The following is a 20,885-nucleotide window of genomic DNA, read 5'->3' as shown; positions in this document are numbered from 1 at the left end:
GTCAACTCCAACTGTGCTTGACCAGTGCTGGGGGCTAGCCACATACGAACAGAATATCATGAGAGAAAACGGTGTTCGTTGTTCGTGGAATGTGTGGCGGTAGGTACATATGCTGTGCATACATTTGCTACAGTGTTGGGCTCAGACGTGTACAACTTTTTTTTCTCCTAAGAAGGTCTTTTCGAGTGACAGAACTTAGTCACTCTCCCCATTAGTGGACATCGGCTCCATTGTTAGATAGTTTTTTCCCCGCCGTTGGGTTCAAACGTGTCGATGTGAGCTCCAGTTCGAAACCATGTGGTGTTCTTGCCAGGCCATTGGATCTGTTCCTCATTGGAAGAAACAATCACACTTATTCATCGGTCTCCACCGTCACGTACCCCTCCACTCCAGTCCGACCGATAACCTCTTGAATACCATCACTTCGGTCCAGAATGTCCCTGTGATAGAAAGGACTCCATTTCGGTTCTGCCCTACCTGCCATGCCAAGTATTTGAGGTCAGACCTCCACGAAGTTTGCAATTTGTGCTTGTCCATTGACCACTGTGAGGACTCCTGTTCAGCATGTTTCACATTCTTCAACAAAAAGACCCTTCAGAACCGGCGTGCACAATGCATCGCTTCGGCCTCCATGGCACACAGATGAGAGGCAAAAGATATCCCACACCTCTTTGGGGAGCAAGAGGAGGAGGAAGTTGTAAAGCAACTAGATGCCCCGGGTGCCAAAGTTGAGGCGGCCTTCTCACCCGAAAGTATGGTTTTCAATGCGGAAGTCAAAGCAGACGAGCCTCCGCTGGCCCAGTGCCCACCGAAGACCACAGTGATTAACATCCTTACCCCTCCTACTCACCAAAGAGAGGCACAAGCTTCGAGTTCCCGTGCCATTTCGGAGGCCTCTGGTGCACCACTGCCCTCTAGCTATGGTTGACACTGCCATTCCAAGCTGGACTTGACACCACTTCCATACTCCGCATCAAAATCCTCCTCGAAGCCTCTAGGGTAGACTTCCGCCTCGGCGCCAAAACTGAAGGCGCATGCCTGGCCACCATTGGATCAGAAGTGTCTGGACTCAAAACGTTTGGACTCGAAACGTTTGGACTCTAAGCACTCTGAGCCGAGAACGAGCTTCGTACTGTCTGGAAGTCCAATCTCTTTTGCTCCATCTAGGTTGCTTTCTATGGCTGTGTCCAGCGGCGCTTCTGAGGATTTCGATCAACCAATCCTCCAGCTGCTACAAGAACAACTTGACGCCAAGCAGCAGCTAATCCAAATCCAGCTGGGCACTGGTCAGATCCTGGTGAAGCCAAACGTGTGCCAAAGGAATCAGTTCCTCACAAGAGAAAATGTACTTTTGTGGAACCCCTCAACACTTGTGTGGAACATACACATAAAAAGTCAATTAAACATAACAGGGCCACCTTTCCACTGCCTCCTGCTTGCCCTTCTCCTCCACTACAACTTGGCCCCTCCTTCTCCACCTTCACCTACCTCTCCTTTGCTGCCTGTGGGCTCTACACAATACTCATTACTGGGTTCCTCACACTAGGGTTGGGGATAGACCAAGGGTGCCCTTTGATCTCTACAGCCCCCCACATCGCCCACAGGCCCTAGACCCCTGGGATGAATATGATACAGAGCCTCTATCAGGCACAGATCCATATCTGTAACCCACAAAACCCTCACCCCCAGATGACATCACTTCGTACCATGGGGTCTTACACATGACAGCTACCTTTCATAAAGTGGAGATGTATGTTCAACATGAGAAGGATGTCTTCCTTATAGAGACCCTTACCACCATTCAATGCTAGCTACAGTACCTCCTGATGCTCAAGTGGGCCCTCAGACCAAACATCTTTAAAGAGCCAGTCAAGCTGAGGGTGGTCACACCTAGGGTCGACAAAAATTTCAAGTCCTCTCCTACCAACTCCCATACATAAGCAGCCTGTGGCCCTCTATCTCCCTAATGGCTCACTCAGATAGGAAGTGCACTAACAGCCAGAACACAGGCGACGTGCCCCCAGACCAAGGGAGCAAGAAAATCGATGCTGGGACAAGAGAGTAGGGGCGCAGTCCCCCACTCATTGGCAAAGAGCTAACTCCATCTGCCTCCTTTCCCGGTACAACCACGCACACTTGGATGAGGTGGCGGATCTTGTCCAACATCTCCCAGAGCAGTTCCTCGAGAGGGCACAGGAATTGGTACCAGAGGGCAAGATCATCTCCAACACCAACATCCACTGTGTGCTCGATGCCGCTAAAACAGCTGCTCACGGCATACACACTGGCATCCATTTATGCTGTCCTGTGTCACTATGCATTTCTGGCCCTAAGTTGGAGGTCCAGCAACACCTCCTTAACGTGTCCTCTGACGGCCAGCATCTCTTCCCCCCCCCCAGGTCGACGAGATGCTCAAAAAGATTAAGAAGGATAAGGACACGGCTAAAGCTATGGGCGCCCTCCAGGCTAACGCTTCCCGGTGCTTTATTTGCCATTTCCAGTACTGCGGCACAGCCAAAGCTCCCCACCAGAAACATCTTCCACATTCCCCAAGTCCACCCAGCCGTCACCTCTACAGGGCTACTACAGGGGTGGCTATAGGGTCAACAATAGCAAGGGTAAAGGAAAGGGCTCAGCCCCCAAAGGGGCTGCCCTGCCAAAACAGTGACTCTCTCGCCCTTCCCCTCAATCTCACATGTCGGAAGAAGGTTACAGGGGTTTCTGCCCTGCTGGACAGAAATTACCTCTGACCGATGGGTTCTGGACATCATATGGGAGGGATATTGTATAGGACTCATACATACACCACCAAACATTCCCCGCACAAACTGTCTGCAGACCATCTGCCTCTTCCCCTGGTGGAAATACAGCCTCTCCTCACCAAGGGGGTCATAGAGCCCAGGCAGCCACACCACTGTGGAAAGCGGGTGTATTCACTATGCTTCCTTATTCCAAAAAAGGACTGCTTCCTCAGACTCATCCTCGACCTCTGACCGCTCAACAAATACATTCTATCGGAGCATTTTCATATGGTAACTCTACAAAACTTCATACCACTACTGCAGCAGGGCGGCTTCATGGCCGCCTTAGATCTTAAGGACGCCTACTTCCACATCCCATCCATCCAGTGCATCGAAGATACCTGTGGTTTGTGGCGAGTGGACAACTTTACTATTTCAAAGTGCTTCTGTTCAGGTTTACCCCTGCCCCAAGGGTGTTCAAACAATGTCTGACCATGGTGGCAGCTCACCTCAGGAGGGTCAGCATCCATGTATTTCCTTACCTGGATGACTGGCTGATCAAAGAGCCCAACACACCAACAATACCTACCGTGCACCCAGACCTACATTCAGACCTTGCACAGCCTAGGCTATATGATCAATGTGGCCAAATTCCACCTATAACCCCTTCAAGCACAGCCCTTCCTTGAAGCTGGCCTAGACTCATGGGTGGGGAACGCTTATCCCAGTCCAGCAAGTGTGTAAGCATTCCAAAGCATGTTAACTCTCTTTTAGCCAGATCGCCAAGTAATAGTCAAAACGGTGATGGTCATACTTGGAATAATGACATCCTGCATCCCCATAGTTTCTCACGCCAGGTTGCACATACGCACACTGCAACAATGCCTATCGGCACAGTGGTCTCAAGCCGGGGGGTTATCTAGAAATATCTAGTGTTTGTTTGGAGCCACCCACATCGCTCTCTGCAGTGGTGGAACACACATAACTTATTGCAGTGGTGCTCTTTCTAGACCCAGTTCCGCAAGAAACCATCACCACAGACGCCTCGCGCAACTACCTGTTCAAATAAATTGGACACCTACTCAGCAGTCCCTCCACATCAATCACCTGGAGTTGATCGCTAACGACCTGGCCCTCCTAGCCTTCTATCCTCTCGATCAACACAAGACAGTCTTAGCCTGACTGGACAACACAACTGTTGTGTTTCACTTACAAATAACAAGGGGGCACACACTCACCACAGCTGTACGCAGACGCCCAGAGCATCTGGCAGTGGGCAATACATCAGGGAGTACATCTGCTGAACGAACACATTCCTGGGGTGGACAAAGATCTGGCTGTTCTACTCAGTCCACGAATGAGAACTCGACCCTTAGGTCCTACTCCCATACTTCTAGCATTGGGGGTTTCTGCTGATAGACCTGTTGCCATCGCCGAAAATGCAAAATGCCCAAGCTTGCCGTTAGGCTACCACACCCACAGTCCATGGACAATGCACTATGGATGAACTGGTCAGGGATATTTGCCTACACTTTTCTGCGCCTCCCATTTCTACCGCTTCTGGTCCACAGGCTGAGGCAAACATCCTTCACTCTCATTCTGCTAGCACCAACCTGGGCTTGCAAGCAACGGTACACCACCTTGCTGGAGCTCTGTCCATTTCCCCACAAGAATTTGCTCGTACCATCTCACACAGAACTCTCTTCAACAGGCTGGACCTTCTCACACAGAAACACAGCACTCTCATGCACCTAAACCTTCAGCAGCTCAACTGTGCAATTTGGCTCCTTAAGTTTTAGAGTTTGGTTATTTCAACCTACCTGGAAGAATGCATGTCTGTTCTCAAGGAGGCCTGCAGGAACACTACCAGGGCCTGCTACACAGCCAAATGGAAACTGTTCATACACTGCTGTCTTCCTAGACATATCAATCCCGTTTCAGCATCTGTACAGGACATAGTCTGTTACCACCTTTGTCTGCAGAGGTCAGGCCTCACTTACATTCAGTTACACCTTGCTGCCATAGCTGCCTACTTACAGAATAGACAACATACTTAATTGTTCAGAATACCAGTCTTTAAGACTTTCATGGAAAGCCTCAATTGGATTATCCCACCCAGGATGCCCTACTGTTCCGGTATAGAACCTCAACATAGTTCTCACTTGCCTCATGGGCACTCCTTTTGATCTCTCCACTCTTGCCCTTTACAATTCCTCTGCTGGGAGGTGTATTTTCTTGTAGCCACCATTTCCCATAGTCTCCTAAACCAAATCGCAAGGTTGAGCTGCTGGAGGTTGGGTTGTCCGAGATTAAAATCTGTAATCACTTTTTATCCTTTTATGTGTGCTTCTTTTTTTGACTATCAAAAGCTGGCATTCACTACAATGCATTCCGCTTGGAAACATGTCCCCGAATCCTGTAATGGCAGCAGCAACATTTTATCCATGTTGTGGCCAGACAATCAAGAAATTGTCCCTTTGGGATCCCCACATGGCCGTGGGGATCAGGGTGTGCTCACCCGGACCCCTTATATTTATTTTAAATTTGGGCTTTTTACTTTCCCATTTTAATTATTGACTAGTGTAGGTGTAGAGGACTTAACTACAAAGGCGTAATACCAAGACACCTTCAGGCATATGTTGCGCTTTACAAAATTAAATTAATTCAAATTCCTTTTCAGGACACAGGGACCATGTCCCCCAGTCCTGTAATGGCTGGTGCAACATATTTTCCATCTTGTGACAAGCTAGTTTGTATTGATAAGTCACCTTTAAATAGGCAATTCAGATCATATATAGACCGCAGTTTTCCAGATATAACTAACTTTTTAACCCCTTCATGCCCAACCCGGGCCCCTCTTTAAACACTAATTTCTTGAAAAATGGCAGATCAGTTTTACACCAAATCACAAAAAGAACGTTTTCTGAGTAAAGTCCTAACTTATTGCCTAATGTGGTAAACTTGCATTCAACCATTTTATCTATATCAGAGAGTATTTTTTCCTATGGGACATTGTGTGGGAAATTGCACTTTAGGGAATTCGCTGTTTTTCTTGGCCCCCGCTTGACGGATCTGCGCGAACAAAAAACTTTCCATGAACGAGTTGGGGGTGGAATAATAAAAAAAAAACTTTGGCAAATTTGTTAAATGGTGCCAAGGTTATTGACAAAAACTATGAGCTAACAATAACTACGCAGTGGTAACTTCCACTGTTAGACGGATATCTGCCCTTTCAGTCACAAGGCAGTTATGATGAGGAGTGATGTCATCAGGATACCATCCTTAATGAACGGGCCAACATTCAGGATTATATGGCCCCTTGTCGATATGCATAGTAGCCCTATGTGGCTGATTTACTTTGGAGGACTGACATGAATTGACCATAACTATGTTTTAAAATTACTTAATTTATTCGCATGGCTCTTTTCCCGCAATATAAATGATTACAATTGCCCATTGAAGGCACAAAGTGTATTAGTCGGACTCAAGGTGGACGATGTCGAACTTGTGATATATCACTTCACCGATATGGCAGCTGTAAAGACTTAATTACCTCATTGAATGATAATGTCCTCTTTTGTTGTCTAGTGTGATTTTCCAAAAAGTTAAAAACCATTGAATTCAACCTGTTTTGTGAGTGTCGCAAACGTTGAGAAAGGCATCTGCCGAAACGCGTCTGTTTGCTACAATAAATCCTGGTTGGATTAATGACCCCGCTGAGTACCTGCAGCATTCTTTTTTGGCACTGCAATTAGTTGGTCCCCCTCAAGGATATGGCACCCGCCTTAAGAGTTCTGCAGTGGTGGCGGCAACTACTGAAACAGGGATATTATATATATATATATATATATATATATATATATATATAATCTCCACACCAGTGCTCATCTTAAATAAAAGCAAGCGGGACACAGCTCCGGATACAGACAAAGGGATTTATTGAGCATATTCCCAGCGCAAGCATTGCAGTCCGTGAGACGCTTAGGCTGATGCGTTTCTAGCCGGAATGGCCGTCATCAGTGCTAGTCTCACAGGCTGATAGATTCACCTTTGACTCAGAGACCACTAGATATATATATATCCGGTTACACTCCAATGTGCAGTCGCGCACAAAACGGGAACGGACAACTTCTTTGCTAGTGCCAAAATATAAGATTTATTTAAACAGATAAGTGCATATCCACCCTATTTCATATTTTTATATATATATATATATATTTCTTCAAAGTTTCCCCCGGACTGAGACCGCACTCCAACATCAGGTAGGTACAACCTTTTATTTTACAGCATGCAGCTTCCAATCCCCTGGTACTGCCCTCGGCCTGACGCGTTTCGAAGCGTTTAGCTTCTCCTCAGAGGCCCGCATCAGCAGTCCATTTAATCACCATACCGCCATCCCCTGCGTCTTTAATGGATTTCTTGGCTTCCGGTGTGCCATCCTATTGGATCGTTCCTTTTCACAAATGTACGCTGGGATTTGTGGTCTTTGGTTTTTCAATAATTACCCTCCAGTGGGTTTGACTGCTGACACGCCATTCAGGACACAATTAATCACCCTCCATTAGGTTTCAGGATTGAACGTTGCATGCCGGCAATGATGACCTGCTGTGCATATCAGGAACGTGAAAGGTTCACTCCTGCAAGTCCGCTGCTTTTGCGGTGGTGCGTCGTCTCATGCGGCTGGGACTGCCGCTACGAATTTCTTCAAAGTTTCCCCCGGACTGAGACCGCACTCCAACATCAGGTAGGTACAACCTTTTATTTTACAGCATGCAGCTTCCAATCCCCTGGTACTGCCCTCGGCCTGACGCGTTTCGAAGCGTTTAGCTTCTCCTCAGAGGCCCGCATCAGCAGTCCATTTAATCACCATACCGCCATCCCCTGCGTCTTTAATGGATTTCTTGGCTTCCGGTGTGCCATCCTATTGGATCGTTCCTTTTCACAAATGTACGCTGGGATTTGTGGTCTTTGGTTTTTCAATAATTACCCTCCAGTGGGTTTGACTGCTGACACGCCATTCAGGACACAATTAATCACCCTCCATTAGGTTTCAGGATTGAACGTTGCATGCCGGCAATGATGACCTGCTGTGCATATCAGGAACGTGAAAGGTTCACTCCTGCAAGTCCGCTGCTTTTGCGGTGGTGCGTCGTCTCATGCGGCTGGGACTGCCGCTACGAATTTCTTCAAAGTTTCCCCCGGACTGAGACCGCACTCCAACATCAGGTAGGTACAACCTTTTATTTTACAGCATGCAGCTTCCAATCCCCTGGTACTGCCCTCGGCCTGACGCGTTTCGAAGCGTTTAGCTTCTCCTCAGAGGCCCGCATCAGCAGTCCATTTAATCACCATACCGCCATCCCCTGCGTCTTTAATGGATTTCTTGGCTTCCGGTGTGCCATCCTATTGGATCGTTCCTTTTCACAAATGTACGCTGGGATTTGTGGTCTTTGGTTTTTCAATAATTACCCTCCAGTGGGTTTGACTGCTGACACGCCATTCAGGACACAATTAATCACCCTCCATTAGGTTTCAGGATTGAACGTTGCATGCCGGCAATGATGACCTGCTGTGCATATCAGGAACGTGAAAGGTTCACTCCTGCAAGTCCGCTGCTTTTGCGGTGGTGCGTCGTCTCATGCGGCTGGGACTGCCGCTACGAATTTCTTCAAAGTTTCCCCCGGACTGAGACCGCACTCCAACATCAGGTAGGTACAACCTTTTATTTTACAGCATGCAGCTTCCAATCCCCTGGTACTGCCCTCGGCCTGACGCGTTTCGAAGCGTTTAGCTTCTCCTCAGAGGCCCGCATCAGCAGTCCATTTAATCACCATACCGCCATCCCCTGCGTCTTTAATGGATTTCTTGGCTTCCGGTGTGCCATCCTATTGGATCGTTCCTTTTCACAAATGTACGCTGGGATTTGTGGTCTTTGGTTTTTCAATAATTACCCTCCAGTGGGTTTGACTGCTGACACGCCATTCAGGACACAATTAATCACCCTCCATTAGGTTTCAGGATTGAACGTTGCATGCCGGCAATGATGACCTGCTGTGCATATCAGGAACGTGAAAGGTTCACTCCTGCAAGTCCGCTGCTTTTGCGGTGGTGCGTCGTCTCATGCGGCTGGGACTGCCGCTACGAATTTCTTCAAAGTTTCCCCCGGACTGAGACCGCACTCCAACATCAGGTAGGTACAACCTTTTATTTTACAGCATGCAGCTTCCAATCCCCTGGTACTGCCCTCGGCCTGACGCGTTTCGAAGCAGCGGACTTGCAGGAGTGAACCTTTGATTAATTGTGTCCTGAATGGCGTGTCAGCAGTCAAACCCACTGGAGGGTAATTATTGAAAAACCAAAGACCACAAATCCCAGCGTACATTTGTGAAAAGGAACGATCCAATAGGATGGCACACCGGAAGCCAAGAAATCCGTTAAAGACGCAGGGGATGGCGGTATGGTGATTAAATGGACTGCTGATGCGGGCCTCTGAGGAGAAGCTAAACGCTTCGAAACGCGTCAGGCCGAGGGCAGTACCAGGGGATTGGAAGCTGCATGCTGTAAAATAAAAGGTTGTACCTACCTGATGTTGGAGTGCGGTCTCAGTCCGGGGGAAACTTTGAAGAAATTCGTAGCGGCAGTCCCAGCCGCATGAGACGACGCACCACCGCAAAAGCAGCGGACTTGCAGGAGTGAACCTTTCACGTTCCTGATATGCACAGCAGGTCATCATTGCCGGCATGCAACGTTCAATCCTGAAACCTAATGGAGGGTGATTAATTGTGTCCTGAATGGCGTGTCAGCAGTCAAACCCACTGGAGGGTAATTATTGAAAAACCAAAGACCACAAATCCCAGCGTACATTTGTGAAAAGGAACGATCCAATAGGATGGCACACCGGAAGCCAAGAAATCCGTTAAAGACGCAGGGGATGGCGGTATGGTGATTAAATGGACTGCTGATGCGGGCCTCTGAGGAGAAGCTAAACGCTTCGAAACGCGTCAGGCCGAGGGCAGTACCAGGGGATTGGAAGCTGCATGCTGTAAAATAAAAGGTTGTACCTACCTGATGTTGGAGTGCGGTCTCAGTCCGGGGGAAACTTTGAAGAAATTCGTAGCGGCAGTCCCAGCCGCATGAGACGACGCACCACCGCAAAAGCAGCGGACTTGCAGGAGTGAACCTTTCACGTTCCTGATATGCACAGCAGGTCATCATTGCCGGCATGCAACGTTCAATCCTGAAACCTAATGGAGGGTGATTAATTGTGTCCTGAATGGCGTGTCAGCAGTCAAACCCACTGGAGGGTAATTATTGAAAAACCAAAGACCACAAATCCCAGCGTACATTTGTGAAAAGGAACGATCCAATAGGATGGCACACCGGAAGCCAAGAAATCCGTTAAAGACGCAGGGGATGGCGGTATGGTGATTAAATGGACTGCTGATGCGGGCCTCTGAGGAGAAGCTAAACGCTTCGAAACGCGTCAGGCCGAGGGCAGTACCAGGGGATTGGAAGCTGCATGCTGTAAAATAAAAGGTTGTACCTACCTGATGTTGGAGTGCGGTCTCAGTCCGGGGGAAACTTTGAAGAAATATATATATATATATATAATTAAAATACCTCCTCCAATCCCTAAAAAAATACCTTGCTATACCTCACCCCTACTCATTACTGAACAGTAAAAACCCTTACTTCCCGTACAGCGACCATCCCTAAAGCCTAATAACCCCTTAATATCCTTTACCCATCCCTGAACCCTAAAAACCCATTATTTTTTCTTAAAGTGGTATCTGTATTTTTCTATAAATATATTCATATGTATATATTATATATAGATATACATACATTTCTAAATATAATTTACATTAGGTAGGATTACATCCTTTTGTTATCTTTGTTGGTTCTGTTACATGTAGTTGAATTAGATGCACTAGTTGCTTCTGTTTAGTTACCTGTATTATAATCCTAGGTTCGCTTAGTTACTTACTGTTTGCATACTGGTAGAATTAGCTCCAGTTCTATCTGCAGCTAAATGAATAATAGCGGATGTTCAGCTGGTTATCCTTATGGAACTTTTATACTGTTATTTTACTCTATTTGAATAAAGTAGACTTTGGCTGATTTACGTGCATCCATCGAGTTAGATGAGCTTGTGCAGATGAGGTGTGGGACTTTGTAACATTACCGGCGTTTACTAAGGTATGAAAAATATTACTCTGGAAACCAAAATGAGGAGATGGGCATTAAGAAAATCTATAATGGTGAATTACTAAAATGAATGAACAACTTGCCATTTTAAACAAAGTGCAGTTCCTGAAAGGTGTAGCTTGGAGAGCCAAGGTGTGGGAGTATATGGCACCGAACATCCGCGCATTTCCCCCTTATGCACTTGGCAAAGCACCGGAAGCAATTTTCTATTTTAGGGAGTGAACATTTAAAGGGGACTTGTGAAGGTCATTGCGTGGAACACAATGAGGCTTAGCTGGCACGGGGCTGCAGATAAACAACAGTTCTGGCATCAGCCCACACAAGGATACAGCAGAAGGTCGACAGAAGTAGAGAGTGCACAGTCCCCTCGCCAGTAAATTAAAACAAAAAAGAAAATAAATTGTTAAACTATCTGTTTGTCATGAATGTTATTGCCATAAAACGTTCGCCAAACACACTTTTCTCCTTTGGGGTTCTTTAAATTCTTACACATACAGGAATTGCTTGTTTTCTGTGTTTGTTGGAATAGTTACATTTTTTACTTATTTATTTCAGTTAGTTAAAATGAAAGGTGTGTGTTTTGTTTGACTTTTTAATGTTATGTTTTGTTCATTAGATGAGTGAGGTTTGTATTAAATAGTTACATGGGGACATTTCCCAAATAAAGGTTACAAAAATAAAACTGGCAAATGACAGTCATGTGATTTGTATGTTTTCCTTCTCCTTCTTGTATTGAATGTTATTCTCTGTTCTCTGTTTCAGCCTACACATATTTTTACAAAGATACCAGGTACTGGAAGTTTGATAACCAGCGGCTAAAGACCGAGCCAGGGTACCCTAAATCAATCCTGAGAGACTTCATGGGCTGTCAAGAAGTGTTTGTTGAACCACATCCTGGGCCTAAGTGGCCTGACCTGGATCGTCCACCCTTCAACCCGGACGTTAATGGAGGGAAGGACAATGACGTGGACCAGAAGGAAGAGGAGACTGATGGGCACGAAGAAGCCGATGCAGATGTGGACCTAAATCCAGAAAGCAGGGACGATGGGAACGAGCAGAGCAATGATGTTGACGTGGTGGTCCACATTGACGAGTACACACGCACCATGAGTGTTGTCATGGTAATGGTGCCGCTGGCCCTATTGCTTTGCATCCTGGCTCTCATCTATGCCATTTTGCAGCTGCACAGGAAAGGGACCCCGCGCGTGCTTCTCTACTGGAAACGCTCCTTACAGGAATGGGTGTGATTCTCAGTCTTGAATCTCTGGGTCCCTGAATTATTTTATTCTTCACTACCCCTACTAGATCATCCCTTTCCCACACACCCTATTTCCTCCTCCCCATGGTGCTAACAAATAGGGAAGTGTGACCTAATCACATAAACAGGCCTTTGTGCATTTAGGCCAAGAGCTGAGCCACTGAGAACCGATGGTGTGCTGCTCAGGGCTGCCACAGGCGAATAGCGGTCAGTCATACGGTACTTTCTCATGCATAACCTGTGCCATCATCTAGGATCTGGTAGGCTGGTGGAAGAAATTGGCAAGGCTGACCGAATCATGTGGATTATGGAAGAAGATGAACGCTTGACTGGGATCCTTTCCGAGAATATTCACTGGTTTTGGAAGACAAGCCCAATCTTCCCGCACACCGTGGATATTCAGCTAGCCATCCTAGCACTTAGCAAGTAGGCTGTGATTGTAGAGCACTGTGCAACCAATGTGCATACCTGCGTTACAGCAAGCTGGCTTGACCTAGAGGATTAGGAGTTTAAGGGTGTGTTTGGACATTCTTGCAGGAATGTGAAGGAAGTGGGAGAAGTGGCAGGGCGAGCATTTCCCGGGAACAGTGATAAAGAGCGAGAGTGGGAGAAGTGAAGTAGGGTGGCGAAGGAGGACATCTATGGAGGAGATAAACATGGAAGCAACATGAGTGATGTAATAGTGTAACTTCACTACTAAGAGGAGTGTCTTAGAAGTTCCAGGATATGCTGGAAAATGTTGCTAGCAAAATAAAGTGTATGGGGTAGCCCAGACTGGTTGTAAGCCGGCATTCCCATCCTTGGGCCATGTGCACCCTCCAATAACATGCTACGTTCTGGAAGTGCGTTAATATGCTCAAATGCTTGAATGGGAGGGTGGAAGTAACAATAAAGAAAGGGATAGTGATTCATCTTCTAAAGCCCTCCTTTCCCAACAACGTTAGGTGGCGAAAATAACTTGTTCTCAGTTTTGGAATAAAGGTTAGAGGAGGGGGAACCTTTGGGAGACATCCAGAATGCAAGAGTAAGCAAGATGGAGGGCCAGCCTGTTTGCTTGGATATGTTGGGGATGGTGACAGATGGGCCCCTCCTCAGCTTCCTTCATCTTCTCAACAGCATGAATGGTCCCTTTCACACCCCTTAGTCTGTGGTATAGATGTTCGGTTCTACTCATTTTTCTTTTTCTTTGGTTCTCCTGGACAGAATTAGATTTAGGCTCTTCCACTACCAGTCGGGTTCATGGCGAAGAGGTGGATGGCAGGGACTTCTTTGTCACAACTTTCCCGGTTTTCTCACTTTCCCTTTTCCCTATCAGCCCATCATAACGGTGAAAGAATGAAAAAGTATCCCCTTGATCACAGTTTCTTTCAAATGCTTACAAGCGCCTTTCCTGGCCCTGTGCTAATGATACACTGACAGGAGTGACAACCAGAGTAAAGTCTCTTGCCCTTTGCTGTGAACTTTGGGTGGACCACAGAGATATCGTGGTAGAGTCCCCGAAGAGTAGGCGTACTGTGGGACAGAGAGCCTTCCCCCATTGGACTCTGTATGCTACGGAGAAAACAACCACTGCAGGCCGGAACTGTAGGAAGACACTCCCGTAACAACTGTAGGAATCAGTCACTTCATTATGAAATTGAAGAAGGCAAACCCTCCAGCCTTCATCATAGGAAAGCATGAAATCACTAAAGGAGACAGTCGCTGGTGAAACCGCTTGTAGCAGCAAAGCTAATTGCTTGGATGATTTATCCACATTAATGAACACTTGTAGAATGCTACCCACCCTCAGAGTGTGAAACCACTCCAGCCCTGCCTTGAGAAAGGCCCCTAAATCACCTATAGGAGACCACCACATGACCTCTTTACAGCAGGAGGACCCCATGGGAGTGGAGGGGATAGCCTTTTTAATATCCCTGAAGGAGACTGTCTAATCGCTTGGAGGTGGGGGGCACTTTGAGGGAATACGAAGAATGAAATGAAAGAGTATCTTCTGTGCATGAGGCTTAGGCGGGCGTCTGGCCTTGAGCTGCCTTGGAGGGCACCCAACTTCTTGCGGGTGGGGCAGAAATGCAGGACTGAAATAGTGTCATTCCTGGGGCGCAGGTGTTGTGCAGAAAAGCTGGGACATTGTAAAACAATAAATTAGAAAGTGATTAAATGATCTTTTAGGCTTTTCATTGGATGTTCTGTGGATGCCCCCCACATAGTGTAAAATGGTTTTAGAGCTCAAACTATCAACTTACACAGACACCAATTGGGAACACAAGATCGATATAAATGTATTATTTGTATTTATTGATTTGCTCAGCATGTCACAACAAATGATTTATCGAGATCATACAAAGCCATCATCTAAAATTAGAGGTTGGAAGATAACAGAAAAATTTGAATTTGGTGGGGTTTGAGTGATCATTATACGAGCAGCAGTTCCATAAAATAATACACTGCATTGTTCATAATTTACGTGGTGCAAGGGACATCGGCCCTTGAGGGTGGAGGAGGCGACTCTTGAAGGAGCTGTTCTTTGCAAGCTATGTGACGTTCTCCGAAAAAGTTTTCAAATCTTAATTCAAACATTGCCAGTCAAGCAGGGATGTCTGGAGAGATGCTGAAAGGGGATTTGCATATGATGAGTTGATGCTGTAGTGGAGATGTACACAACCTGCGCAAGATTAAGAGAAAAAAAGGCTGTGGAAGTTGTTTTGGTCATGAGAATGAGTTCTTTGTTTCTTGGCCTGTGATACAGTTTGAGCTAGTCTCCTTTAAATCTGTAAAGGGAGGTGAAAGTCGATCTTGGAAGGCTGCATAGAGTGCACACGGCAAAACTGAACGGCGCTTTCACGGATTGGAAGGAGGCGGCAACAGATTGAAAGTAACAGAGTTCAGTGCTGCCCAGGATAACAACAGAGATCTGAAAGAGACACGTTAGTGATAGATTCCTTACCTTACAATATCCCCAGGCATCAGACTGGCTCCGGAAAAGTTTTTCATCAGCAGTAACCCTTCGCGTCGGCAGGTGGCGTCGTGTGGCTCCGCGTCCGTCGCTGGCGTCGTGAGCGCCGAGATGACATCACGGAGACTACTTAGGCGCCACCCATGCGCGCGGACGTCAGTTCTTTCTTTTTCGGCGCCAGTGAGCACAGATCCGGTTAGAGCACGTACCTCAGTCACTTTTCTACTATCTTTTTGGGACTTTTTTGTCTCCTGGAAGTTTGAGTCTCCGCTGGTGCACATAGGGATACCCAGTTTTAAGTCTTGTGGGGCATGCCGTCACAATATGTTGGTGGCGGACCCCCACGATGTCTATCTCTACTGCCTGGAGAACAACCATGACTCCCGGACCTGTATGGACTGTTTGGCCATGGCCCGAAGGCCTTGAGGGAGCGACGCCGGAAGCTGTTTGAGGTCCAGCACTCATCCCCACGCCGTACACGGTCCAGGGGTCGCTCCAGGGAATGCTCGCGGGGCCACCATCATCACTCCTCGGGCTCAAAGTCTTCACCCTTGGATTCGGGTAAGAGACGTCACAAAAAGAAGTTGAAGAAGCGTTGTCCCTCTCCAACATCCCCCCGTCGGTCCCCGGATGCGGACGAGGGGGACAGGGGTTCTGCCCCTGGGGCTCCTACAGAGCCCGGGAGTCCCGCGGCCTACCCACCTTACCCGGGTCCGTTGGCAACTCCCACACAGGTGCAAGAATTTCTTGCTACCATGGACCACCTGTTTAGGCCTCAGGCTCGCACCGGCGCGCCCTTGGGCCCCACGGTCCCGTGTCAGGATCTTGTCGGGCCGCCGGCGGCTCCGGCCCCGGCGCCGCAGGATCCTGCGCCGCTGGTTCCGGCCACGGCGCCACAAGGTCCCACGCTACCGGCTCTGGCCCCAGCGCCGCCCTCGGCTCCGCCTGCGGCGCCGCAGTGGGTGCCATTTGTTCTGCCCCTGCCCAGGTTCTCGGACACTTTTGTCCCTTCCTGGGATAGGCATTGGGACAGGCGCCGGTTCGGCCCTGTCCGGCGCCGTTTGTTCCTTCCCCGGTCCCTGCCTTGCCACCACAGTCTGTCCCGCATACGGCGGAGGTGGAGGACAACTGGGAGGAGTCCGAGGACCCTCTTGCTCGTCAGTGTGATTCCGAGCAGGACTGGGCGGACGAGTTAGAAGAGGCCGGGGGCCTTGATCTCTCCTCTGACCCGGGGTTTGCCTCTCCTCCGCCTACCATGGAGGAGGGAGCTTCGTACACGATGGTGTTTCGTCGGGCCACTGAGGTTCTCCACCTTGATCTCCCTACGGTGGCCCTAAAGACTAATCTCCTCACTGAGGTGCTCCAGACGGCGTCCACTTCGTCGGAGCCCCTGTTGCCATTTAACGACGCTCTCACCGACGTCTTACTGGGCACTTGATCGCGGCAAGCCACAGGGGCCCCGGTGGATAAAAATTTCGCCAGGCGTCATCGCCCGGCGCCGGGTGACCCTGCCTTTCTGACCACTCATCCTACGCCTGAGTGCCTTTCCCACGGCTCTGCCGGATAAGTACTCTAAGAAGCCGGAGCAGTTCGGCAAGCGGTTGTTCTCTATAGCCAGCTTAGGGCTGCGGTTGGTGAACACCGCATGCCTCTTGGGCTGCTATTCCCATGCGGTGTGGGATGCCGTTGCACAGGTTTTGCCTCAGTGTCCTGAAGAGGCCCAAGCTGTGCTGTCTCAAGCTGTTCCGAGGGTAAAGATGCGGTTAAGTTTGCCATTCGGTGTGGTTTGGACACCACCAGACTCACTAGGTAGAGCAATTTCTACGACTGTGGTGCTTCATCGCCACGCTGGGTTGAGATCTACCGGGTTCTCGCCAGATGTTCAAAGCTCACTCATGGACATGCCCTTTGATGGCACCCGCCTGTTTGGCGATAAGGCAGACAGTGCGCTGGAGCGTTTCAAGGACTCGCGGGCTACGGCCAAGTCCTTAGGTCTTTCCACGAAAAGCCCAGCCACTCCTGGTTTTCGTTCCTTTCGTGGCCACGGCAGGGGCGCCCAGGCACGTTACTTCACCAAGCCTGTGAAGAACCAGCCTCAGCGCGGACGCGGCTTCCGCGGGGTGGGTCTGGGAATCAGCGTGGGGGTCAGTCCACCTCCGCCCCCGCTGCTTCTACCTCCAAACCTTCCTAATCCGAGCTTTGTGGAGCACCCCACGCCAGTGGGTGGCAGGGTCCGCCATCACCTCCCCCACTGGCACGCTATCACATTGGACAAGTGGGTTTTGCAGATCATCCGCAAGGGTTACTCCCTTCCCTTTCAGTCCACCCCTACAGCCATGCCACCTCAGTCCCACTGCATGTCGGGGGAACACTTGGCAACTCTCCAGCAGGAAGTTATGACCCTCTTGGCCAAGGGGGCCATCGAGTGCGTTCCTGGCACAGAAGTAGGGAGTGGTTGTTATTCCCACTACTTTCTGGTCCCCAAGAAGGACAAAGGGGGTCTGCGTCCCATCGTGGACCTCCGGAACGTCAACCGCTTCCTCCGGAAGGAGAAGTTCAAAATGCTGACTCTGGCTCAGGTCTTGGCTGCCTTCGGCCCTGGAGACTGGATGGTAGCGTTGGACTTGCAGGACGCATATTTTCACATCCCCATCCTGCCGGCCCACCGGCGTTACTTGCGGTTCACGGTAGGCCTGGGGCATTTTCAGTTTGCCGTGCTCCCTTTCGGCCTTACCAGCGCCCCTCGGGTGTTCACGAAAGTGATGGCGGTGGTCGCAGCTCATCTACGCAGGTCAGGGGTGTCAGTCTTCTCCTACCTCGACGACTGGTTGTTGAAGGCGGGCTCGCCCCAGGCAGTTGTCTCCCACCTTCAGACTACGGCCGACCTCCTGCATTTGCTGGGGTTCTCCATCAACGTGCCGAAGTTGCCCCTCTCAGCAGCTCCCCTTCATCGGAGCGGTGCTGGATTTGACGCGGTTTTGGCTTTATCCTCCTGAGCAGCGAGTCCGGGATATTCAGGCTATGATTCCGATCTTTCAGCCTCTATCCCGGGTTTCAGTCAGGATGACCCTCCGGCTCCTGGGCCAGATGGCCTCCTGCATCCTGCTAGTGCAACATGTCAGATGGCACATGTGGGCTCTGCAGTGGGAACTGAAGTTCCAGTGGACGCAGCATCAGGGCAACCTGTCCGATCATGTCCAGATCTCGGAGGGCACTGCACGACAATTGCAGTGGTGGCTCACGAATCGCGATTGGGTCAATGGCAGATCCCTCTCCCTTCCCCAACCGGAGCACACAGTGGTGACGGATGCGTCCCTCCTAGGATGGGGAGGCCACTTGGGAGAGGCGGAGATCAGAGGACTCTGGTCTTCAGCGGAGTCCCGGCTCCATATCAACCTTTTGGAGCTTCAGGCGATCCGGCTTGCCCTGACGGCATTCCTTCCCTTTGTCCGGGGAAATGTAGTGCAGGTGGTCACGGACAACACCGCCGCCATGTGGTATTGCAACAAACGGGGTGGGGTCGTGTATCCTATGTCAGGAGTCTCTGCGCCTCTGGACATGGCTAGAACATCAAGGCATTACCTTGGTGGCTCAACACCTGGCAGGTTCTCTGAACACCAGGGCGGACGAACTCAGCCGCCGGTGCTTGTTGGATCACGAATGGCGTCTTCACTCAGAGGTGGCGCAAGATCTCTTTCTGCAGTGGGGAGGGCCTTGGTTAGATCTATTCGCCACCGAAGAGAACGCGCAATGTCATCAGTTCTGCACGTTGGAATTTCCAAGGCGGCACTCGCTCGGCGACGCTTTTCGTCGCGAGTGGAGTTGCGGTCTGTTGTACGCCTTCCCGCCTATACCACTTCTGCCCAGAGTGCTGAAGAAGATTCGGCGCGACCGGGCCCAAGTCATCCTTGTGGCTCCGGATTGGGCATGAAGATACTGGTATCCCGAGCTATTCAACATGGCGAACGAACCCCGATCCGTCTGCCTCTTCGGAAGGATCTTCTGTCGCAGCAGCAGGGGACGGTCCTCCACCCGAACCTGTCCAGCATCCACCTCCATGCGTGGAGATTTAGCGGTGACAGTTGACAGCTTTCGATCTTCCTCCCGAAGTCTATGAGGTTATTCTGGCAGTCAGGCGTCCCTCCACTAAGACGGTATACGCCTGCCAGTGGAACAAGTTTGTGGCATGGTGCACAGCAAAGTCTGTGGATCCCCTTTCTGCCCCTCTTTCTGAGGTCCTTCTGTTCCTACTATCCTTGGCCCAGCAGGGTTCTGCTCTGGGCACTATCAAAGGTTATCTTTCGGCTTTCTCCACCTTTCTAAGGCTTCCAGATCAGCCTTCTCTCTTTAAGTCCCCAGCTGTTAGCAGTTTCCTGAAAGGCAGCTATCACCTCTGCCAGAAGAGTAAGTGAGCTCCAGGCTCTTTCTTCTAAACCTCCTTTCATTTCTGTTCATCCGGACAAGGTGGAAGGACCCGTCCTTTTTTGCCAAAGGTTGTCATGCCCTTCCACATTGGGGAGATCACTTTGCCCACCTTCTTTCCGCCTCTGCATCTTCCAAAAGAGGAAGAGAGGCTCCACCGTCTGGACCCAAAACGCGCGCTCTCGTTCTATCTGAAGCGCACTCAGCAGTTCCGGGTGGATGACCAGCTCTTTGTTGGCTACGTGGGCACCACAAAATGTAGGACCGTGCACAAACAAACCATCTCTCGGTGGGTCGTTCTGTGCATCAAAGCATGTTACTCATTGGCTAAGAAGGAGCCTCCTGTGGGGCTGCGTGCCCATTCTACCACGGCAACGGCAGCCACTACTGCCTTGGGACGCGGCTTTCCCTTGCAGGATATTTGTTAGGCAGCTACGTGGGCCTCCCTGCACACGTTTACCAAGCATTACTGCCTTGACAGTCAAGTCCGGAGAGACGGCTTCTTTGGCCTGGGGTTGGTATTGCTGGGGTATCTATTCTAAGGTAAGGAATCTATCACTAACATGTCTCTTTCAGATGCAGAAGTTACTACTTGTGTAACAATATATCTGTAAGAGACATTAGTCAGTGATAGATTCCTTACCGCCCCACCCATCCTCCCCATTCTGCGAACTGATTCTAGGGTTAAGGTCATCCCTTTCAGGGCCCTAGTTTCATGGCACCAGTGGTCAGTTTCTTGCATGGCTCGGCGTTCCTGGCACGGAAAGTCGTGTTCAGAACGGACGTCAGCGCACGTGGGTGGCGCCTAAGTAGTCTCTGTGACGTCATCTCGGCACCACCTACACCACCGTGCAGGGGTACTGCTGACGAAAAACTTTTCCGGATCCAGACTGACACCTGGGGATATTCTAAAGTAAGGAATCTATTACTAACTAATGTCTCTTACAGATATATTGTTACACAAGTAGTAACTTGCTGCCCAGAATAACAACAGAGTTCAATGCTGCCCAGGATAACAACAGAGTTCAATGCTGCCCAGGACAACAACAGAGTTCAATGCTGCCCAGGATAACAACAGAGTTCAATGCTGCCCAGGATAACAACAGAGTTCAATGCTGCCCAGGTCACTGAGACAGTCTCTGTGCATCAATGTGTTCTCTCTTTTTGCCAAGATGATGGTTTTATGCAGAACAAATTAAGATGTCCTAACACCCTGGAGCAGAGTGCGTGAGAAAAGAATTACTTTTGTTGTAGTTTCTTCAAGAAGGCACCCTTCAAACTACCACTTCACAGAGGAATGAGT

The 20,885-nt window shown here is 49.4% G+C and overlaps 2 protein-coding genes across 4 annotated transcripts in view; one reads left to right on the top strand and one right to left on the bottom strand.

The window, feature by feature from the left end:
* Positions 1-14,365, top strand: part of MMP15 (matrix metallopeptidase 15) — a 180,196-nt gene extending 165,831 nt beyond the window's left edge. Inside the window, exon 10 of the mRNA XM_085636971.1 lies at positions 11,712-14,365. Coding sequence (XP_085493097.1) covers positions 11,712-12,196 — 485 coding nt within the window. The 3' untranslated portion in view covers positions 12,197-14,365. The remainder of the gene's footprint in view (positions 1-11,711) is intronic.
* The window catches only part of CCDC102A (coiled-coil domain containing 102A), an 820,703-nt gene that overhangs the window by 612,601 nt on the left and 187,217 nt on the right, over positions 1-20,885 (bottom strand). The window lies entirely within an intron of this gene.

Source organism: Triturus cristatus, chromosome 12 (assembly GCF_964204655.1).
Source record: "Triturus cristatus chromosome 12, aTriCri1.1, whole genome shotgun sequence".
NCBI classification, from domain to species: Eukaryota; Metazoa; Chordata; class Amphibia; order Caudata; family Salamandridae; genus Triturus; species Triturus cristatus.
Note: the sequence above shows the minus strand (reverse complement) of the source record. Positions and strands in the feature narration are given on the sequence as shown.